This window comes from Sapajus apella, unplaced genomic scaffold, assembly GCF_009761245.1.
Source record: "Sapajus apella isolate SASKATOON/1434 unplaced genomic scaffold, GSC_monkey_1.0 scaffold44, whole genome shotgun sequence".
NCBI classification, from domain to species: domain Eukaryota; kingdom Metazoa; phylum Chordata; class Mammalia; order Primates; family Cebidae; genus Sapajus; species Sapajus apella.
The window spans coordinates 5,750,244-5,771,783 of NW_022436984.1; the positions used below are offsets into that span (position 1 = coordinate 5,750,244).

Below are 21,540 nucleotides of genomic sequence, written 5' to 3' on the forward strand. Positions count from 1 at the left end.
CGGGCGCGGTGGCTCAAGCCTGTAATCCCAGCACTTTGGGAGGCCGAGGCGGGTGGATCACGAGGTCGAGATCGAGACCATCCTGGTCAACATGGTGAAACCCTGTCTCTACTAAAAATACAAAAAATTAGCTGAGCATGGTGGCGCGTGCCTGTAGTCCCAGCTACTGAGGAGGCTGAGGCAGGAGAGTTGCCTGAACCCAGGAGGCGGAGGTTGCGGTGAGCCGAGATCGTGCCATTGCACTCCAGCCTGAGTAACAAGAGCGAAACTCCGTCTCCAAAAAAAAAAAAAAATTATTTATCCCTACTTCTGTCTCTTCTTACCAGAATATAATTTCCACAAGGCCAGTACCTGACAAACATGCTACAGATTCAATCTTTATCGAATGAATTTAATGTTTATTTTCCAAGTATTCTAATTAACATTACTTCTGTAATAGTATTAATTTTAGAGAATTCAAATAGTATTTTAATAAGTAGACCATTAGCCCGAGTTCAAATTCTGCTACTACAGCAAACTAGATGTATGAATCAAGTCAAGTTTCTTTTTTTTGAGACGGAATCTCGCTCTGTCGCCCAGGCTGCAGTGCCGTGGCGCGATCACGGCTCACTGCAACCTCCGCCTCCTGGGTTAAAGCGATCCTCCTACCTCAGCCTCCCGAGTAGCTGGGATTACATGCACGCGCCACCACGCCCGGCTAATTTTTATATTTTTAGTAGAGCCGCGGTTTCGCCATGTTGACCAGGCTGGTCTCGAATTCCTGACCTCAAGTGATCCGCCTGCCTCGCCACCGAAAGCACTGGGATTACAGGAGTGAGCCACTGCGCCCAGCCGAGGCAAATTTCTTAATCATCTTCTTTCCTCACTTGTAAAACTGGAATACTGTTTTCTTAAGGCTAAATCATACAACAATGTAAAAGCGTCTCAGCACTCAACGAAATTTTTAACACAACAAAAACTCCTCATTGCTCCTTGCCTTGCCCTTGGTCTCAACGCTTGAAGTCCCGACCAATCCCTCAGAGGGCTCACAGCGAGCCACTCTAGCAACCTACCGCCTAGGAGTGCAGAGGCAGCCGGGAAGGGGGCAGGACCCGGAAGCCAGGGCACGCACTTCCTTCCACGCCTTCTTTATAGCCAATCGCCCTCTGGTGCCCCACCCCTTCCGTCCTGGGAAAACACGAGCACCTAGAACGACTTCCGGCGGGAGCTGTGCAGCTCCTTATCATGGTGAGTTGGCTTTGGGGGTGAGGGTTTCGGCTGTAGGTGATTCAGCTTATCTTATCTGTTCCCGAAGCGGCCTTGAAATCCCTCAACCACCCAGAGGAGGGGGTCATTGGAGTTGAAGTCGGGTCCCTTGGCAGGAGCGTCTGTCTCCCAAAATGTTCCCCTCAGAGTTCTGGTCCCCCTCGGCCCCTCACCTTGTTCCCTGGGTGCTCAGGATCCCCGCCCTGCTGCAGGCCGAGCTTTCAGCTCCTCACGAGTTTCTGACTTTTTTTTGCCGAGATTTCTGTAATGTAATTAAAGTTTTTGCCAGCGTCAGCAACTAGACTACAAACAAAAAATCTGAAAACAAGTCCGCAGCAACAACTGTAATAGTGATTCTTAGAGCAGTGGCGATAACGCCAGCGGAAGAAAAAGAAGGTTAGTAATAGGGTTTTAAGGCAGACGCCTCACTCTGCAACTTGGCTTTACTAAATATTAAGTAGCCTTATTACGGCATCAACTTTGATAAGCGCACTAACTATAGAAAGTCGAGGTGTTGATAGAACATCGTATTGCTGCTTTATTTCTGCGTTTGTAGAAACTAGAGGAAGACCCAATAGGACGTTTGGTTGTTGGGATGTGGTGTTTTCTCTCAAATTTGTTATAATTAGTCATTCTTTGCCTTTAGAGCTCAAATATATAGCTCTGAACTTTAGCGATAAGCAGTTGGTTGGGATTTCGAGTGTCAAAGTGAGGGGTACCTTTTGAAAATGGATTTATTAGAAAAATTCCTGGAGTACTTATTGATAACGTATATATGAGAAAGAGACCAAATTTCTGTGCCTAAGCTTTTGTCACTGTACTAAGTTTTTTACTTAAGTGGATATGGTCGGGAAAATGTCTTATTCACACACCTTATATTTTGTGAATTTCCTGTAGTCCTTTTGCACACAGAAAATGGGTAAAAGTTTACTCTTTTTTGGCTAATGATCAAACAGCCGCTGGTTACAATCTTCAAAACTTTCACCATTGGCCAGGTGCGGTGGCTCATGCCTGTAATCCCAGCACTTTGGGAGGCCGAGGCAGGTGGATCACGAGGTCAGGATTTCAAGACCAGCCTGGCCAACATGGTGAAACCCCGTCTCTACTAAAGATACAAAAAATTAGCTGGGCATGGTAGCGGCCGCCTGTAATCCCAGCTACTTGGGAGGCTGAGTCCAGAGAATTGCTTGAACCCAGGAGACAGAGGTTGCAGTGAGCTGAGATCGTGTGATTGCACTCCAGCCTGAGCAAAAGGGCAAGACTCCATCTCAAAATAAATAAATAAATAACAGCCATCATTGTGTAGCGTGTACTCGGAGTTACATTTCTAAAATTTGACCACATCACTCCCTTGCTGAAATGTTCTTTTTGTTGTTCTGTAGCACTCAAGATGAAGTCCTGTTTGGCATGGTATACAAAGCCATCAAGCCATCCATTATCAAACTTCTTACTTTTACAGCTTCTTTTTTCTCTCTTTTTTTTTTTTGAGATGGAGTTTCACTCTTGTTGCCCAGGCTGGAGTGCAATGGTGCGATCTTGGCTCACTGCAACCTCCACCTCCTGGGTTCAGGCGTTTCTCCTGCCACAGCCTCCCTACTATCTGGGATTACAGGCATGTGCTAATTTTTTATTTTTAGTAGAGATGGAGTTTCTCCATGTTGGCCAGGATGGTCTCCATCTCTTGACCTCGTGATCCACCCGCCTCAGCCTCCCATAGAGCTGGGATTACAGGCGTGAGCCACCGTGCCCGGGATTTTTTTTTTTTTTTTAATGCATACATGTATGCAATATCCATATTTCAGCCACCATGAACAAATTGCAAATCATGCTGTATGAATTGACTTCTGTACCTAATTTGCATATGCCCTTTCATCTGCCTGAATTCTTCTGTCCTCTACTGGCTGTCCTTATCAGTATAACCCTTATATATCCTTCATTGTTTTTCATGAGCCTTTCCTCTACGTCCCAGTATCCTGTTAGTTGCTTCTCCTTTATGCTTTGGTGGTACCTTGGGCTTTTACATGCACACACCACTTTTGTTACATAAAGCTGCACGAAGTGAATACATATAATGGAAACTTAATTTGCCTGTAATACTGATGATTTGAAGGGATTTGAAGGTAAAGGGATAAGAGGTTATTAAAATTCAGAGGTCTTTCAGATTATACACCTTCATTAACTCACAGCCCTAATTTAATAAAGTTAAACTTGGATCTCTTGTGCTTTTTACCAGTAACATCTGTAATCCTTACAGACTGTGTTAAAAATTGTGTATTTATTTGTCTTTCTCACTTTGTAGACTGTAAGCTCATTGAGAGTAGGACCTGTATGCTTCACTCTGGTATTCCTAGAGCCTTGTACAGTGCCTGGCCCAGAGGAAGTTTTCAATAAACATCTGTTTTATAAAACACTGAAAACCTATGGCACTATATCTTTATGCTTGAAATATTAGTATTAGTCATGCAGGGAAACAGTATTTAAGGTTTATTTTAAAGGATATTGAGTAAAAAGTAACAACATGCTGTGTGAAAACAGTGCTTTCTTAGAAAATACAAAGAAAAATAGCCCTTATCGTTAGTGAAGTTACTAAGAAATTACAAAGCAAGATAACAAGGTGAAGGCTACACTTTGGTTAATGCAAAATAAGTCACATAACAAACGCTATATTTGGAATGATCTAGGAAGACTTCATGTAAAAAGTGAAACATGAAGCTGAGTACTTTGTGCCCTACTCTTAATCTAATACTTGTTTGTCACTATATGAATAAGAGCTTGGGTTAGACAGATCTGGCCATTTCACTCAAAAGTGGTATGATGATGAGACAAGAGTAGACCAGTTTGACTGAAGTTGAAGGTTTCTATCTACAGTAAGCGATTAAGACTGGAGTTGAGGGTTTCTATCTGGAGTAAGAGATAACACTGGAAAGAAACAGGCTAAGTGTTAAACCTGGAAATTCAGGTTGTAAAATTTGGAGTTTATTTTGATAGCAGTTGAGGGCCAATATAATTTTGGGAAGAGTGATACAAACATTAGGATTTTTGTTTTGTTTTCAGTATGAAGATGGTGTTAGAAGTGACCTTCTGCCCCTTAGAAACTTTGTTGATTCTCTTTACCTGAAACTTAAAGTCAGCTGAAGTTAAACAGAAGATGTCCAAAAATAACAGTATTAAGCAGAATTTTTTAAATCTTTGGGTCCAAAATATCTCACGTGTAATTCTTTAAGAAAAGAACATATATACATGTATAATATTTATACATATGTACGTATATATTTATTTCTTTATTTTGAGATAGGGTCTCACAGTGTCACCCACTGGAGTAAAGCGGTATGGTCCTGGCTCACTACACCTTTGACTTCCTGTGCTCATGCAAAATCCTCCCACCTTGGCATCCTGAGTAGCTGGGGTTACAGGCGTGAGCCACCATGCCTGGCTAATTTTTTTCTTTTCAATTTTTTGTAGAGACAGAGTCTCAGTATATTGCCTAGGCTAGTCTTGAACTCCTGAGCTCAAGTGATCCTCCTGCCTCAGCCTCCCAAAGTGGTGGGATTATAGGCATGAGCCACCATAGCCAACCAAGAAAAAAATTTGTTAACATTAACATTTATTAGCATCTAAAGTGGAAATGGCATATATTTTTTTTAACTGGATTAGCTTAGTAGAGCCATAGGGTTGTATATACATACTGGTCTTTATTTGAATATAAAATTGTAAGATTTTTCTGGTGCTTTATTTTTACTTTTTAAAATATTTTTTACCTTGTCATCTTATTACCTTTCTATTATGAAAATGTTCATACATACACAGAAGTAGAGAGACCCCCTTGTACCTGTTGCCTGGCATCAACAATTAACACTCTGCTGTTGTTTTTTTATGCCAAATATCTAGTGCTTGGCCTTTTTTCCTGCTTTTCCTGAGTCTCAGCCTAATGCAACTAATATGTCTAAGCTTTGAAGAAATGAGTTATCTCTTCTTATAACCACTAAATGCTCTCTAGATGCTAACTATGTAGGAAAACCATGCTTGCATTGGATCTGAAAGTTTTTTACATTTATAATTGTTAATACTTCAGTTCGACTGCTTTCTGGGGCTTCAGTGTTTGAGTCAAATTGACCAACTTCAGTGAGTTAGAAATGTAGTAAGGTTGGTATAGTGATTGTGGCTTTTACCATCTAGGAAAGTATTTGGTTAAAATTAAAATCTAAAAATTTAAGTATGTTGCACTTAGCAGTCAAATTACTGTGTATGGGCCATTGAAAATTGTGAAGAATTTTTCTCCCCTGGAATGACAGTTACTTTCCTTTGGAATGACAAAATATTCTCTTTAAAAGTAACTACAGAAGGCCGGGCACAGTGGCTCACGCCTGTAATCCTAGCACTTTCGGAGGCCGAGGTGGGTGGATCACCTGAGGTCAGGAGTTCAAGACCAGCCTGGCCATCATGGTGAAACCCCATCTTAAAAAAAAAATAAAAATAAAGTAACTATAGAGTTTTGCTTTTAGAAACCTATGCCAGAAAAATTAATAGAGCCATGCCAAATTTTCAGCATATGAACGGCTAAGTATTTTTGAATGATAACTGAAACAATTCGTGTAATCACAGGTCTTTTGGCATTATCCCCATTCTTTTTTTTTTTTTTTTTTTTTTTTGAGACGGAGTCTTGCTCTGTTGCCAGGCTGGAGTGCAATGGCGCGATCTCGGCTTACTGCAACCTCCGCCTCCTGGGTTCAAGTGATTCTTCACCTCAGCCTCCCGAGTAGCTGAGACCACAGGCACGTGCCACCATGCCCGGCTAATTTTTGTATTTTTAATAGAGATGATCATGTTGGCCAGGATGGTCTTGATCTCTTGACCTCGTGGTCCGCCCGCCTCTGCCTTCCAAAGTGCTAGGATTACAGTCATGAGCCACCACGCCTGGCCTATTCCCATTCTTACCAGTGAACATCACAAATTCGATTCATTATACCACACACTTAAAGTATCCTTTTTGGCCTTCTTCGTAGACAGAAGTTTCTGCCTCATTATCTATACTACATCATAGGAAAATGACTGGAATGGTTTTCACCAAATTTGGGACAGTCTGATTTTAAATACAGGCTATATGGCAAACAGGATATTCATTCCTTCGCTGCAGGATGGGGCTACAGCAGAGTGACTATCCTGTCTGCCGTATAGCCTGTATTTAAAATCAGACTCTCCTCCTCCAAAGCAGCTGGAACTGAAGTTCAAGAGATAGATGTGACTGTGTATAGGGAGAGGCATACCATTTTTATTTTTAGTGTCAATAGAAATCATGATTTCACATTAACAATACAAAGTGACAAAAGGAAATGTGAATAACGAGCAGGTATTGATTTGGCCAGCTTTATAAATGTGTAACTTTTAAAACTGGGTTATTTATCTTTCTAAAAATAATTTGTAGAAGGTCATTGTATATAGAGTAAACTGGCCTATTGTCTGTAATGAATTACAATTTTTTTTCACAGTTTGACTTTCTTAAAGCTTTTTTCCCACTTTAGGGTATTATATTCACCCATGAAATTACATAGTAAAATTAATCAGGTTTTTTTTTCCTTTAAGAGCTTCTTGGTGTTTTTTTTTTTTTTTTCTGAGATGGAGTTTCACTCTTGTTGCCCAGGCTAGAGTGCAATGGCGCGATTTCAGTTCACTGCAACCTCTACCTCCTGGGTTCAGGTGATTCTCCTGCCTCAGCCTCCCAAGTAGCTGAGATTACAGGTGTGTGCCATCATGCCCGGCTAATTTTTGCATTTTTAGTAGAGACAGAGTTTCGCCATGTTGCCTAGGCTAGTCTTGAACTCCTGACCTCGTGATCCACCCGCCTCAGCCTCCCAAAGTGCTGGGATTACAGGTGTGAGCCACTGCCCCTGGCTGAGCTTCTTAGTTTTTATGCCCTATTAAGGAAGGCTTCTTCAACTCCCAGGTTATAAAATAATACAGCCATACTTTCTTCAAGTATTCTATAATTCAATTTTAAAAATAATAAATTAGAGTAAGGAGTATCGTAAGGGTGCAGCATCACCTTGATCAAAATACCAGTTATTGACTAGCTCATATTTTCTCCCACCGATATTGGATACTGCCTTTGTTGTAAGTTAATTTCTCATATGTGTTTGAACTCTCCTTTCTGCTAAGGCTTTCCCATATGGTGTCCCAAGTTTGGGTTTCCCAAAATGGGTGGTAAATCCCCTCTAGTTGCCACTTGGTCTCCTTTCTCATTGGTGAGCCTTATCTTTACTATACCCAAACTGTATACTAACAGGGGCCAGGGAGACTAGCCAGGATGTCAGATACTTTGATTGAATGCCTAAGAGAGAATCTCAGGGGTTTTACTATAATAGTTGCCTGAACTTTCAAATACATAGCTTTTTTTTTTTTTTGAGGCAGGGTCTTATTCTGTTGTCCAGGCTAAAGGGCAGTGGCATGATCTTGGCTCACTGCAACCTCCACCTCCCAGGCTCAAGAGATTCTGAGGCCTGCCTCAGCCTCCTGAATAACTAGTATTACAGGTGTGCACCCCCACACCCAGCTAGTTTTTTTTGTTTTTATTTTTTTCAGGAGAGAGCTGGAGTATAATTTTTACATTCTTCGTAGAGATGAGGTTTTGCCATGTTGGCCAGGCTGGTCTCGAACTCTTGGCCTCAAGTGACCCCTCTGCCTCGGCCTCCCAAAGTGCTGTGATTACAGGCAGGAGCCCCAAACACAGCTATATATATAGCTTTAATTAGGTGGATTTTCAGTAGAAATTTCTAGTGGAGCTATTTGGCAAACAATGTTTTTTTTTGGTTCAAGTTGCCTTTTCCATTTAAAAATAGAGTGTGGTCTGGAGCTAAAAAGCCTGGGTTTGAATTTCTGCTCAGCCATTTACTAGCTCTGTGACTTTGGATGACTTACTAGAAATTGTCTCCACTACATAGGTTTATTGTGAATATTAAATCCATAAATATACATAAAGTGTCTAGAAAAAGTGTTTGGCATATATTGAGTACTTAGTAAATATTGGTTATTATTACCACTATATCATTCCATATCATAGGAACCACTATATCATAGGAACTCTGAAGACGATTAAATACTTAAATGGTGATTTGTATATTGTTTGTTTGTTTGAAAGGGGACAATTCATCTCTTTCGAAAACCACAGAGATCCTTTTTTGGCAAGTTGTTACGGGAATTTAGACTTGTAGCAGCTGACCGAAGGGTAAGTTATTCCTTAATCCTAATTTTAATTATTGCACAAACAACATTATAACATTAAAGAAAGATAATTTTTAAGGCAAATAGAAATCACTCTTGATCCCACCACACTGTTTTCATTTTTCTATGTTAGAAAAGTATTTTTCTAGTGTAAAATTGCAGTCATTTGGTGTTTAATTCTTTTGCTTTGGTAGGAAGCTTCTGTTAAAGTTTTGATTCTAATTCTGAAGTGTTTTAAAGAAAAATGGTTTTGTGATTGCTTTTTGTTATTAAGATTTCTAAAAAATAAATGGATCCAGTCTAAAGCCATGTTTTCTCATTTTTAATGTAGGCAAGAAAAATATGTCATGCTTTGAGACTGTAAATAGAAACACGTAATTGCCATCCTTTTAGACCACCAATGTAAACCTTCTAGTTATTGTGTTTCATGCTTCTCATTGTTGTCTAAATTATAAGCTCCCTGTGGGACGTGACTATCTCTATTTTGCTCACCCTTTTATAGAAGTACAATATAAGCACCCAGTAAATATTTGATGACTTTTAAGTAAAGCTAGCTTCAATGAAACCATAATAAGCAGTACCAGGGAGCACTCCAATTGAAACTCTGCCATATTTTTACTACTTTTCAACTCCCTTATCCTCATTTGCTTCCTTATCCAACTTAGATTCTATGCTTTCCCTCCTTTTTTTTTTTGGAGATAGAATCTTGCTATATTATCCAGGCTGATCTTGAACTCCTGGGCTCAAGGGATCCTCCTGCCTCAGCCTCTTGAGTAGCTGGGATTACAGAGGTCCACCACCACCACTTGCAACTAGTATCATTTTCTTTTATATGCTCTTAACTCTTTTGTGCTCCCCCTCCTTCTGTCATAATTCCTGGAAAATCCCTAACTTTCATTAAGTTCACTTTCTTTCTACTCTGTACTTGCATGAAAGCAACTGAATATAACCTGAGAAAAACAAAACCATGCTGACTGGTCTCACTTTGAATTCATGATCAAACAGACCATTAGTGCTGCCTATATTTCTTTCATTCTATATTTCCTTCTTTCATTCAATTTTCCAGTTTCCTAATGGCTGTTTCATACCATATTCTTTCATTTCTATCCTCAAGCTTCTAACACCTTCTTCATCCTCACCCTAACTCAATGATCTTGCTTTCTGTTTCACCCAGAGAAAAGAAGTAATCAGAAGAAAACTTCTATATCCTATCATTAGCACATCAGCCACCACTCCACCTTCCCTCCTATTTCTCTGGACAAGCTTTCAGTTCTCCTCTATAAGGCCAATCCTTCCACTTGTTGCCTACTGAAAGATGATGTCCCTAAATTGTTCCGTTTCTTGTATTATTGTTTTTCTTGCATCATTCTCCTCTTTCTTGCATCGTAATTACATGTTATAAGTTCCTCTCTCAGGGCTGCTTCATTTCTCAGCTTACTTTTGTAGCAAACATAAAAGAATTGTCAGTACTCTGTATTCGCCTTCTCTTCTCCCCATCTCTATTAAACACAGACCGTTTTGGCACTAATCCCCACTAATTCATATAAACAGCTTTTACAAGGTAACAGTAACCTCTGTGTTGTCAAAATCAGGATCTGTCCTTATTTCTCACCTTACTTGATTGATGTTGAACAGCCAAGGTCCGTACTTTTTTTTGTTGGAGATGGAGTCTTGCCCTGTCATCCAGGCTGCAGTGCAGTGGCACAATCTCAGCTCACTGCAACCTTCGCCTCCCTGGTTCAAGTGATTCTTCTGCCTCAGCTTCCCAAGTAGCTGGGATTTCAGGCACCTGCCACCATGTCTGGCTAATTTTTTATTTTAGTAGAGATGGGATTTCACCATGTTGACCAGGCTGGTCTCAAACTCCTGACCTCAAGTGATCCACCTGCCTCGGCCTTTCAAAGTGCTGGGCTTACAGGTATGAGCCATGGCACCAGGTTAAGATTAGTAACTTTTAGGAACATTATTATGCCCTTTATTCCGATTCACCAATTGTTTACATTTGGCCCCATTTGCTTTATCATAGTCTCTATAATATGTATAGTGACAAAATGACATGCATATGCATGTATATTTTTCTCAACTGTTTGAGAATTTCTATATCAGAATTTATTTTCTCTTGAACAACTCTCCTTCTGGAATTATTCTTTTACTCTTGTATACTATAATAACTTAGCTGATGATAATTTTGGTAGTTGCAGAAAGTGTGACAGGCTTTTTGTAGGAAGTTATGTTTAGGCCGGGTGCGGTGGCTCACGCCTGTAATCCCAGCATTTTGGGAGGCCGAGGCGGGTGGATCACGAGGTCAAGAGATCGAGACCATCCTGGTCAACATGGTGAAACCCCGTCTCTACTAAAAATACAAAAATTCAGCTGGGCATGGTGGCATGTGCCTGTAATCCCAGCTACTCAGGAGACTGAGGCAGGAGAATTGCCTGAACCCAGGAGGCGGAGGTTGTGGTGAGCCGAGATCACGCCATCGCACTCCAGCCTGGGTAACAAGAGCGAAACTCCGTCTCAAGAAAAAAAAAAAAAGGAAGTTATGTTTATTCCTTTGAATATCAGAGTATAAATTATAGCAACTTGAACAGACCCTGTGAAGTTTATCACTACTGTACACATAAGACTGATTTTTATTTTTACAGTCCTGGAAGATACTGCTCTTTGGTGTAATAAACTTGGTATGTACTGGCTTCCTGCTTATGTGGTGCAGTTCTACTAATAGTATAGGTATGTTGCCATTTGTATTTTTATAGATTTATTATTTTCACTTTTATTTTTCTCATTGGAAATAAAGCTTTATCTTCCTTTACAAAGAATACATTATTCTGAAATGCATATAACTCAAATGATTTAAATGAGAGAGTATATTTAAAACTTCCCTGTAAACTATAAGATTTTGTTCATTTGGTAGGATAGTTTTTTTTTTTTTAAGTTTTTTTCTTTTTAAAATATATTTTAAGATAGAAATGGGGTCTCGCCATGTTGCCCAGGCTGGTCTCAACTCCTGAGCTCAAGTGATCACCCACCTCAGCCTCAGAAAGTGCTGGGATTACAGGCGTGAGCCACCATGCCCGGCCATTATCATTTTAAATAAGCTAGTTTTTTTGGTTTTTTTTTTTTAATTGTTAAATCTATTTGGAGATTTGTGGTTTTTTGTTTTGTTTTGTTTTGTTTTGTTTTTCTGGAGACAGGTTCTTGCTCTGTTGCCCAGGCTGGAGTGTGGTGATGTGAGGCTCACGGCACCCTCTGCCTCCTGGGTTCAAGTGATTGTCCTGCCTCAGCCTCCCAAGTAGCTGGGATTACAGGTGCCTGCCACCATGCCCGGCTAATTTTTTTTGTTTTGTGTTTTTAGTAGAGACCGGGTTTCACTGTGTTGGCCAGGTTGGTCTTTAACTCCTCACCTCGTACCTGCCTCGGCCTCCCAGACTGCTGGGATTACAGGCATGAGCCATCACACCTGGTCGGAGATTTGTTTTTAATGTAATAGATTAGAACTTTATGCAGTTTATAAGTTAGATTTTGAGGTTTGTTGGCTTTTCCTTAAAATGGAAATTCTGTAATTTTTTCTTGTGTCTTATGCTTTTTAATGCATTGTTCTTTTGTTCTGTTATTCAAACAATGCATTTGAAATAGTGCCAAGATTACAGAAGCAGGCAGAAAAATGGCGACAGGGCTTTTAATGTAATGGATTAGAACTTTATGAAGTTTGTAAGTTAGATTTTGAGGTTTTTGGCTTTTCCTTAAAATGGGAATTCTGTAATTTTTTCTTGTGTCTTATGTTTTTTAATGCATTGTTCTTTTGTTCTGTTATTCAAACAATACATTTGAAATAGTGCCGAGATTACAGAAGCAGGCAGAAAAATGGTGACAGGGCTTTTGAACGTTCGTTGCTTCACTTTTCCTAATGGAAAAATCAGGTTGGAAAGTAAGCTTTTCTACTAACCAACTTTGGCTATGTATATTTATCAAATGTGTTAGATAATTGCCAATATATGAGGTTGGCCAGTGACTCAAAAGTTCTTTTGGTAATGGTTACCTCTGGTAGAAATAGTTTTGGTGACTTGCTGTATTTTTTTAAAGGGTTCAATAATATTTTAATTATTGTTGTTTTGTTTTGCAGCTTTAACTGCCTATACTTATCTGACCATTTTTGATCTTTTTAGGTAAGTTTTTAGGAAATCTTAATGTTTTGGAGCCAATAAGGAATTTGGTAGAAATGTGGTATAGTCATACAATTCAGCAATAAAAAGAGCAACTGCTGATATCTTACAAGAAAACAATAAAAACGTTATACTATGAAGACAGTCATAAAGGGCCACATATTGTATGATTTCGTTTATGTGATATGTCCGGAATAGGCATATCTATGGAGAGAAAAAGTAGATTATGAAGAAGTTTCCTTTACTTAAAGGAAAATACTAAATAAGTAAATTTATCAATATAGAACAAACACACAAACAGCAGTAATTAGAGACGTAACAGTAATTAGAGGCTGGGTGGGGTGGCTCATGCCTGTAATCTCAGCACTTTGGGAAGCTGAGGTGGGTGGATCACTTGAGGTCAGGGGTTTACAACCAGCCTGGCCAACATGGTGAAACCTTGTCTCTACTAAAAATACAAAAATTAACCAGGCCTGGAGGCATGCACCTATAGTCCCAGCTACTCAGGGGGCTAAGGCAGGAGAATCGCTTGAACCCAGGAGGCAGAAGTTGCAGTGAGCCGAGATCGTGCCACTGCACTCCAGCCTGGGTGATAGAGCAAGACTCTGTCTCAAAAAACAAACAACAACAAAAAACAGTAATTAGAGACAGAAAACCTTTTATTTACATAAAAACAGAAAAGATAAATGTCCAGGCATAAACCTAACAAGATGTATACAAACAAGATATTTATGAAAATAACTTCAAAATGATTCTGAAAAACAAAAGACCTTAAAAAAAAAAAAAAAAAGACAAATCATGTACTTGGAGAGGAACACTTCAAATCATTTTTTTTAAAAGTCAATTCTCTCTTGAGTTAATCAAACTAGACAAGCTTATTCTAAAATTTATGTGAACAAAAGGAATAGAAGGCTGTGTAACAGACTTAAATTACTTAGGGTAGTTAAAGATGACATAAAGTATTGGGCCAAGTGCCATAGCTCATACCTGTAATCCCAGCAATTTGGGAGGCTGATGTGGGAAGATCACTTAAGGCCTGGCAACTTAAGATCACTTAAGACCAGCCTGGGCAACACAGCAAGATCTCATGTCTACAAAAAATAAAAATAGTCAGATGTGATGGAGTGGGCCTGTGATCCTAGCTGTTCAGGAGTCAGGAGGCTGAGGTGGGAGGATTACTTGAGCCTTGGTGTTCTAGGCTGCAGCCATGATCATGCTACTGCACTCCAGCCTGGGCAAGAGAGTGAGACCCTGTCTCTAAAAAAAAGAAAAAACAGAAAACAAGGCCAGGTGCAGTGGCATATGCCTGTAATCCCAGCACTTTGGGAAGCCAAGGCGGGTGGATCACTTTAGATCAGGAGTTTGAGACCAGCCTGGCCAACATGGTAAAACCCGGTCTCTACTAAAAATACAAAATTTGCCAGGCGTGGTGGTGTTTGCCCGTAGTCCCAGGTACTTCAGAGGCTGAAGCACAAGAATCGCTTGGACCCAGGAGGTGGAGGTTGCAGTGAGCTGAGATCCGAGATCGTGCCACCATACCCCAGCCTGGGCAACAAGAGCAAAACTTCTCCTGAAAAACAAAACAGAAAATATTTATAAATTTAATTATATTAAAGTTAAAAAGTCTAGGTAGCAAATGTCACTGTAAACAGAAATTAACCTGAGAAGATATTTGTAATTCATATCTCAAAGGGCTAATTTTGCTAATATTTAATAACACAAAGACAAAGAAAATAAAGGAAGAAAAAAATTTGTAATTCATACAGAGTTTACAGAAAAGGAAATATAAATGATGTGAAAGTTGCTCATTTTCACTAACAGAGAAATGCAAATTAAAATTACTCTGGGATGCTGGTTTGCCTATCACATTGGGAAAGATTAAAATATTTGAGTATGCTTGTGTCATTGAGCGTGCTAGGGAAACATGTGCTCTTCTGTTTTTTAAAAAAAATGGCTTTACTGGGCCAGGCGAGGTGGCTTATGCCTGTAATCCCAGCACTTTGGGAGGCCGAGGAGGGTAGATTGCAAGTTCAGAAGTTTGAGACCAGCATGGCCAATACTGTATGGTGAAACCACGTCTCTGCTAAAAGTACAAAAATTAGCCGGGTGTGGTGGCAGGCGCCTGTAGTCTCACCTACTCTGGAGGCTGAGGCAGGAGAATTGCTTGAAACCAAGAGTCGGAGGTTGCAGTGAGCCAAGATTGCACCACTGCACTCCAGCCTGGGCGACAGAGCAAGACTCTGTCTCAAAAAAAAAAAAAAATTGATTTATTAAGATATTATAATTCATATGCCTTAAAATAACTTTTAGTATCTTCATACATAGAGTTGTGTATTCATCACCATAATCAACTTTATAATATTTTCTTTTCCTTTTGTTTTTTTTTTTTGAGACAGAGTCTAACTCTGTCACCCAGGTTGGAATACAGTGGCGTGATCTCAGCTCACTGCAACCTCCACCTTCCAGGTTCAAGCCATTCTCCTGCTTCAGACTCTCAAGTAGCTGGGAATACAGATATGCACCACCATGCCCAGCTAATTTTTGTATTTTTAGTAGAGATCGGGTTTCATCGTTTTTGCCAGGCTGGTCTTAAACTCCTGACCTCAAGCGATCGGCCCACCTTGGCCTCCCAAAGTGTTGGGATTACAGGCGTGAGTCACCATGCCCATCCTACAATATTTTCATTAACTCAACATGAAACCACTCCCCTTAGCTATTACTCTGCAGTCATTCCATTCTCCCAGTCATTCCATTCTCTTCTCCAGCCTAGGCAACTACTAATCTTTTTTCTCTCGAAAGGTTTGCCTACTCTGGACATTTCATATAAGTGGAATCATACAATATACAGTCCTTTATGACTGTCTTCTTAGCATAATGCTTTTCTGTTTTGTTGTAGCATGTATCAATAGTTACTCTTTTTTTTTTTTGAGTTGGGATCATACTCTGTCACCCAGGCTGGAGTGCCGTGGTACAATCTTGGCTCATTGAAACCTCTGCCTCCTGGCCTCAAGCAGTCCTCCCGCCTCAGCCTCCCAAGTAGCTGGGACCACAGATACATGCCACCATGGCTGGCTAACCTTTTTTATATTTTTGGTAGAGATGCGTTTCATGCGCTTTCTTTTTGTTGCTGAATTGTATGGCCATACCACATTTTATTGTTTATTTATTTATTCAATACCACATTTTATTTGTTCTTTAGGTGATGGACGTTTAGGATTGTTTCTACTTTTTGGCTATTATGAGTAGGCTGCTATGAACATTTGTATATGTTTTTGTTTAGACGTAGGTTTTCATTTCTCTTGAGTAAATACCTGGAAGTAGAATTGCAGAATCATATAACTCTCTTTAACCATCTGAGGGGAACTATCAGACTGTTTTCCAAAATGAATGCAGCATTTTTCATTTCTACCAGTAGTGTATAAGGATTCCAATTTCTCCATATCCTCACCAACTCTCATTATTATCTTTTTATTATAGTCATCCTAGTAGGTGTGAAGTGGTGTTTCCTGCGTTTGATTTGCATTTCCTTAATGAATAGTGAGGTTAAACATCTTTTCATGTGTTTCTTGATTATTTGTATATCTTTTTTGGAGACTTGCCTGTTCATATAATTTGCCTATTTTTTAGTTGAGTTGTCTTTTCATTGTTGAGTTTCTCTGTATTCTTGATACAAATCAGATACATGCTTTGCAGAAACTTTCTCACATTCTGTGGGTTGTCTTTTCACTTGATGGAGTCCTTTGAAGCCCAAAAGTTGTCAATTTTTTTTTTAAGTTTTCAATTTTGAAGAAGTCCAGTTTATCTCTTTTTCTTTGATGGTTATGCTTCGAGTGTTTTGTCTAGGAAACCATGACCTAACCTAAGGTCATGGGAATTTATGGTTAAATTTTCTTTTTTTTTTTTTTTTTGAGACAAAGTCTTGCTGTGTTACCCAGGCTGGAGTGCAATGGAATGATCTCAACTCACTGTAAGCTCTGCCTCTTGGGTCCAAGTGATTCTCCTGCCTCAGCCTCCCAAGTAGCTAGGATTACAGGCATACATCTGTAAAACTGGCTAATTTTTTGTATTTTTATTAGAGACAGGGTTTCACCATGTCGGCCAGGCTGGTCTCAAACACCTGACCTCAAGTGGTCCACCTGCCTTGGCCTCCCAAAGTGTTCGGATAACAGGCGTGAGCTACTGTGCCTGACCAATAGGTATGTTTTCTTCTAAGAGTTTTATAGTTTTTCCTCTTATAATTAGGTCTTTGATTTTTTTTTTTTTTCTTAAGATGGAGTCTTGCTCTGTTGCCCAGGCTGGAATGCATTGGCATGATCTTGGCTCACAGCAACCTCTGCCTCCTGGGTTCAAGTGATTATCCTGCCTCAGCGGCCCAAAGTGCTGGGATTATGGGCTTGAGCCACTGTGCCTTTTGATCCATTTTGTGTTAATTTTTGTATATGGTGTGAGATCAGGGGTTCAGATTCATTCTTTTGCATGTAGATAACCAGTTGTCCCATCATCATTTGTTGAAAGATGACTTTCCCCATTGAATTGTCCTGGTACCTTTGTCAAAAACCAGTTCACAAGCCAAGTGTGGTGGCTCACACCTGTAATCCCAAACTTTGGGAGGCCAAGGCTGGTGGATCACCTGAGGTCAAGATTTTGAGACCAGCCTGACTAATGTGACGAAACCCCATCTCTACTAAAATATAAAAGTTAGCTGGGCATGGTGACATAACTTGTAGTCCCAGCTACCCAGGAGGCTGAGGCAGAAGAATCGCTTGAACCCAGGAGGCAGAGGTTGCAGTGAGCTGAGATTTGCACTACTGCACTCCAGCCTGGACAACAGAGCAAGACTCCATCTCAAAAAACAAAATAACAAAAACATCAGTTCACTATAAATGTGAACGTTTATTCTTGGTCTGTCCCATTGATCTGTATGTCTGTCCTTTATGCCAGTACCATCAGTCTTGATTACTGCAGCTCTGTAGTAAGTTTTGAAATTGGAAAGTATGAATATTCCAGCTTTGTTCTTTTTCAAAATTGTTTCGGCTAAGCAAGCATTTTTTTTAGGCTGGAGTGCAGTGGCTTGACCTGGCTCACTGCAGCCTCAGCCTTTACCTCCTGAGCTCAAATGATCCTCCCATCTCAGCCTCCTGAGTAGGTGGTACCACAGGCATGTGCCACCACACCTGCCTAATTTTTTGATATTTTGTAAAAATGCGGTCTTCCTGTGTTGCCCAGGTGGGTCTCAAATTTCTGGGCTCAAGTGATCCTGCTTTGGCCTCCCAAAGTGTTGGAATTACAAGCGTGAACTACCTCTACCAGCTGGAAATAGGCACTTTTTTTTTTTTTTTTGAGCTGGAGTCTTGCTCTGTCGCCAGGCTGGAGTGCAGTGGTGCGATCTCAGCCCACTGCAACCTCCGCCTCCTGGGTTCACGCGATTCTCCTGTCTCAGCCTCCTGAGTAACTGGGACCACAGGCATGCACCACCACGCCTGGCTAATTTTTCTGTTTTTAGTAGAGACAGGGTTTCACCATGTTGGCCAGGATGGTCTCAATCTCTTGACCTCATGATCTGCCCACCTCGGCCTCCCAGAGTGCTGGTATTAGAGGTGTGAGGCCCAGACGGAAACAGGCACTTTTATACATTGCTGGTGAGAATATAAATTGGTGCAGCACCTTGAGGTCAGTTTGGCAATATCGATTAAATTTGTAAATACCCATAACCTTAAAAATAGCAGTTCCTTTTCTAGTAACTTATAGTATAGATATATTTTTGTGGTTAAAAATGAGTTATGTGTGAGGTTATTCAGTACAAAAGATTGGAAATCAGTATGTGAATGATGAAATAAATTATGGGGCATGTATACCCCATATTTATGGCATATATATGCCATAGAATTCTCAAACTTGACCATACATCAGAATTACTTGGAAGGTCTTGTTAAAATACATATTGTTTCATTTCCAGAGTTTCTGATACAGGAGACCTAGGGTAGGACCCAAGAATTTACATTTCTAGCAACAGATGAAACTGATCCTGCTGGGTATAGGGAACCCAGTTGTCTATGTAATTAAATATTATGTAGCCTTAAACATAAAGTCAAAGCATTTTATGGTTTAGAGGTCCTCATGAGGGGAAAAAGCAAGATACTCAACAGTGTATATAGTATGCCACAATTTGTATTAAAAAGGAGGAAAGAATAGGAATACACACATATATACACATCTATACACTATACTCATTTGATTGTATTTGCATAAATATACATAGGAAAGATAGACAAACTGATAATAATAGGTGTCTTTGAGGAGGAAGACTGGAAGGGAGACAAGTTTAGAATTTTTTTTTTAAGTTTAGAATCTTTATATATCTTTTTTTTGTAAATTTTATATTTTAATTATATAAATAAAATGCCAATTTAAAAATAAAAGCAGTTTAAAATATGTTATAACCAAGAGTAGTGGCTCATGCCTATAATCCCAGTGCTTTAGGAGACTAAGGCAGGAGGACATTTGGGCTGAGGATTTTGAGGTTGCAGTGAGCTATGATCTTGCCACTGTATTCCAGCCTTAGTGACAGAGAGAGACGCTACAGACCAGGCACAGTGGCTCATGCCTGTAATCCCAGCACTTTGAGAGGCCAAGGTGAACAGAACGCTTGAACTCAGGAGTTCAAGACCAGCCTTGGCAATACAATGAAACCTACCTCTTCTCTACAAAAAATTTTTAAAAATTAACCAAACATGTAATTCCAGCTACTCAGGAGGGTGGGGCAGTAGGATCACTTGAGCCCAAGAAGTCAAGGTTGCAGAGATCTATGATTGCACCACTGTACTCCAGTCTTGGGTCTTGGTGACAGAATGATACCCTGTCTCAAATGTAAATAAATAAATAAATAAAAATAAAAGGAAAGGAGAGACCCTGTTTCAAAAATAGATAGATATATACATACATTTTATTTTATTTATTTTTGAGATAGGGTCTTGCTTTGTCGTCTAAGCTGGAGTGCAGTGGCACGATCTCAGCTCACTGCATGCAGCCTCCACCTCCGGGGCTCAAGTGATTCTCTTGCCTTTGCCTCCTAAGTAGCTGGGATTACAGGCACCCACCACCACGCCTGGCTAATTTTTGTATTTTTGGTAAAGTTGGGGTTTCACTATGTTGGCCAGGCTGGTCTCAAACTCCTGACCTCAGGTGGTCCACCTGCCTCGACCTCCCAAAGTTCTGGGATTACAGGCGTGAGCCACTGTGCTCAGCCCACACATACGTTTAAAATTTTGGGAAAGTTATTAATGTTATCAACTATATTTGATAATAGCAAACTAATAGTAATAAAAATAGTACAATTTTAAAAATAATACTGTTTCCCTAATGTCTTAAGTTTCATAAGTAAAATCTTTTCACTTAATTTGAAGAAATTTGTTTCCTTAGAGGCTCATAATCTGCCATATAAATTAGTTAGATATATAATGTTTCAGAAGAAAGGTGTGATTTAGGGTCATTTAGAGCTTCACTAGTATCCAAACAGAATAAAGTGGATATCTGATTTTAGAGTATTAAGTGTTAAAAATGCTACTGTTTTACAAAGAGCTGTAGAAATATATTTTAATGGAGAACATTAGTAACAAAGTAGTGGTATTAAACTATGGAAATTAAAATGATTTGTACCTATAAATAAAATAAAACATATTGAATGATTTATTAATAAATGGATGCTGTTTTTTAGATTTATGTACTAATGGGAAGTGTATTTGATCAGTATACCATATTGCATCAAACATTAGATAACAAGTTATAAGACAAATATTTATTTTATGTATCCCCAAGAAAAATGCTACTAATTCAGCTGTGATGCACTGTAAGTTGTGAGACTAACCCTGATTTTAGGATTATTAAGATATGAAAATATGTGCTTCTTTTTTTTTTTTTAAGATGGGGTTTCACCATGTTGGTCAGGCTGGTCTTGAACTCCTGACTTCAGGTGATCCGCCCACCTTGGCTTCCAAAGTGCTTGGATTATAGGTGTGAGTCACCACGCCCGGTGAAAATATGTACTTCTTAAAAGTGGTGAACTATAGTAAAAGTTTCAGAGACTTTTTTTTTTGAGACAAGGTATCATTCTGTTACCCAGGCTAAGAATACAGTGAAGCAGTCACGGCTCACTGCAGCTGCAATCTCCTGGGCTCAGGCAATCCTCCTACCTGATCCTCTGGGGTAGCAGGGACTATAGTCACTCACCACCACACCGGGCTAATTTTTGTATATTTTTGTGGTGACAGAGTCTCGACATGTTGCTGAGGGCTGGTCTTGAATTCCTGGGCTCTCAAGTGATCTGCCTGCCATGACCTCCCAAAGTGCTAAGATTACAGACATGAACCACCACCCCCAGCCTAATTGTATATTTCTGACTGCAGAAACTCATTTGACTGGCTTTATCTAATGCAATTTCAAAAATTATCCATCCATTAAAAGCCAACCTAGATTCAGGTACCTATCTGTGGATGAGTCAGCTGTGGTCAAGGACACTGAACATGACCATGCAGTCATGTTAAGAACATACTAGTTCCCTAGTGTATATTTGGAGAAAGAAATGAAGGATCGTTAATAACTGAGAATTGAGGAATTGTGAGCTAGGGAGACAGACTGTTGACTCCCTGTTTCCTGGATTCTTTCATATTTCTATTTAAGGATTAGAAAATACTTTGATGTCTTCAAGATCCATGAGATAGGAGTATATTATAAGGATGTCTTTTCGGCCAGGAACAGTGGCTCACGCCTGTAATCTCAGCACTTTGGGTGGCCAAGGCAGGTGGATCACTCAAGGCCAGGAGTTCGAGACCAGCCTGGCCAACATGGGAAAAACCCCATCTCTACTAAAAAAAATACAAAAACTAGCTGGGTGTGGTGGTGCACATCTGTAATCCCAGCC

The 21,540-nt window shown here is 39.8% G+C and overlaps 1 protein-coding gene across 3 annotated transcripts in view; it reads left to right on the forward strand.

The window, feature by feature from the left end:
* Nucleotides 1-1,139: 1,139 nt before the first annotated feature.
* The window catches only part of SLC30A6 (solute carrier family 30 member 6), a 61,584-nt gene continuing 41,183 nt past the window's right edge, over nt 1,140-21,540 (forward strand). The window contains exons 1-4 of one of the 3 annotated variants that reach the window (XM_032239240.1): nt 1,140-1,227; nt 8,378-8,464; nt 11,106-11,190; nt 12,584-12,626. In XM_032239240.1, the coding sequence (XP_032095131.1) occupies nt 1,225-1,227; nt 8,378-8,464; nt 11,106-11,190; nt 12,584-12,626 (218 nt within the window). In that variant the 5' untranslated portion in view covers nt 1,140-1,224. The other 2 variants (XM_032239241.1, XM_032239242.1) reach the window with 2 other exon arrangements.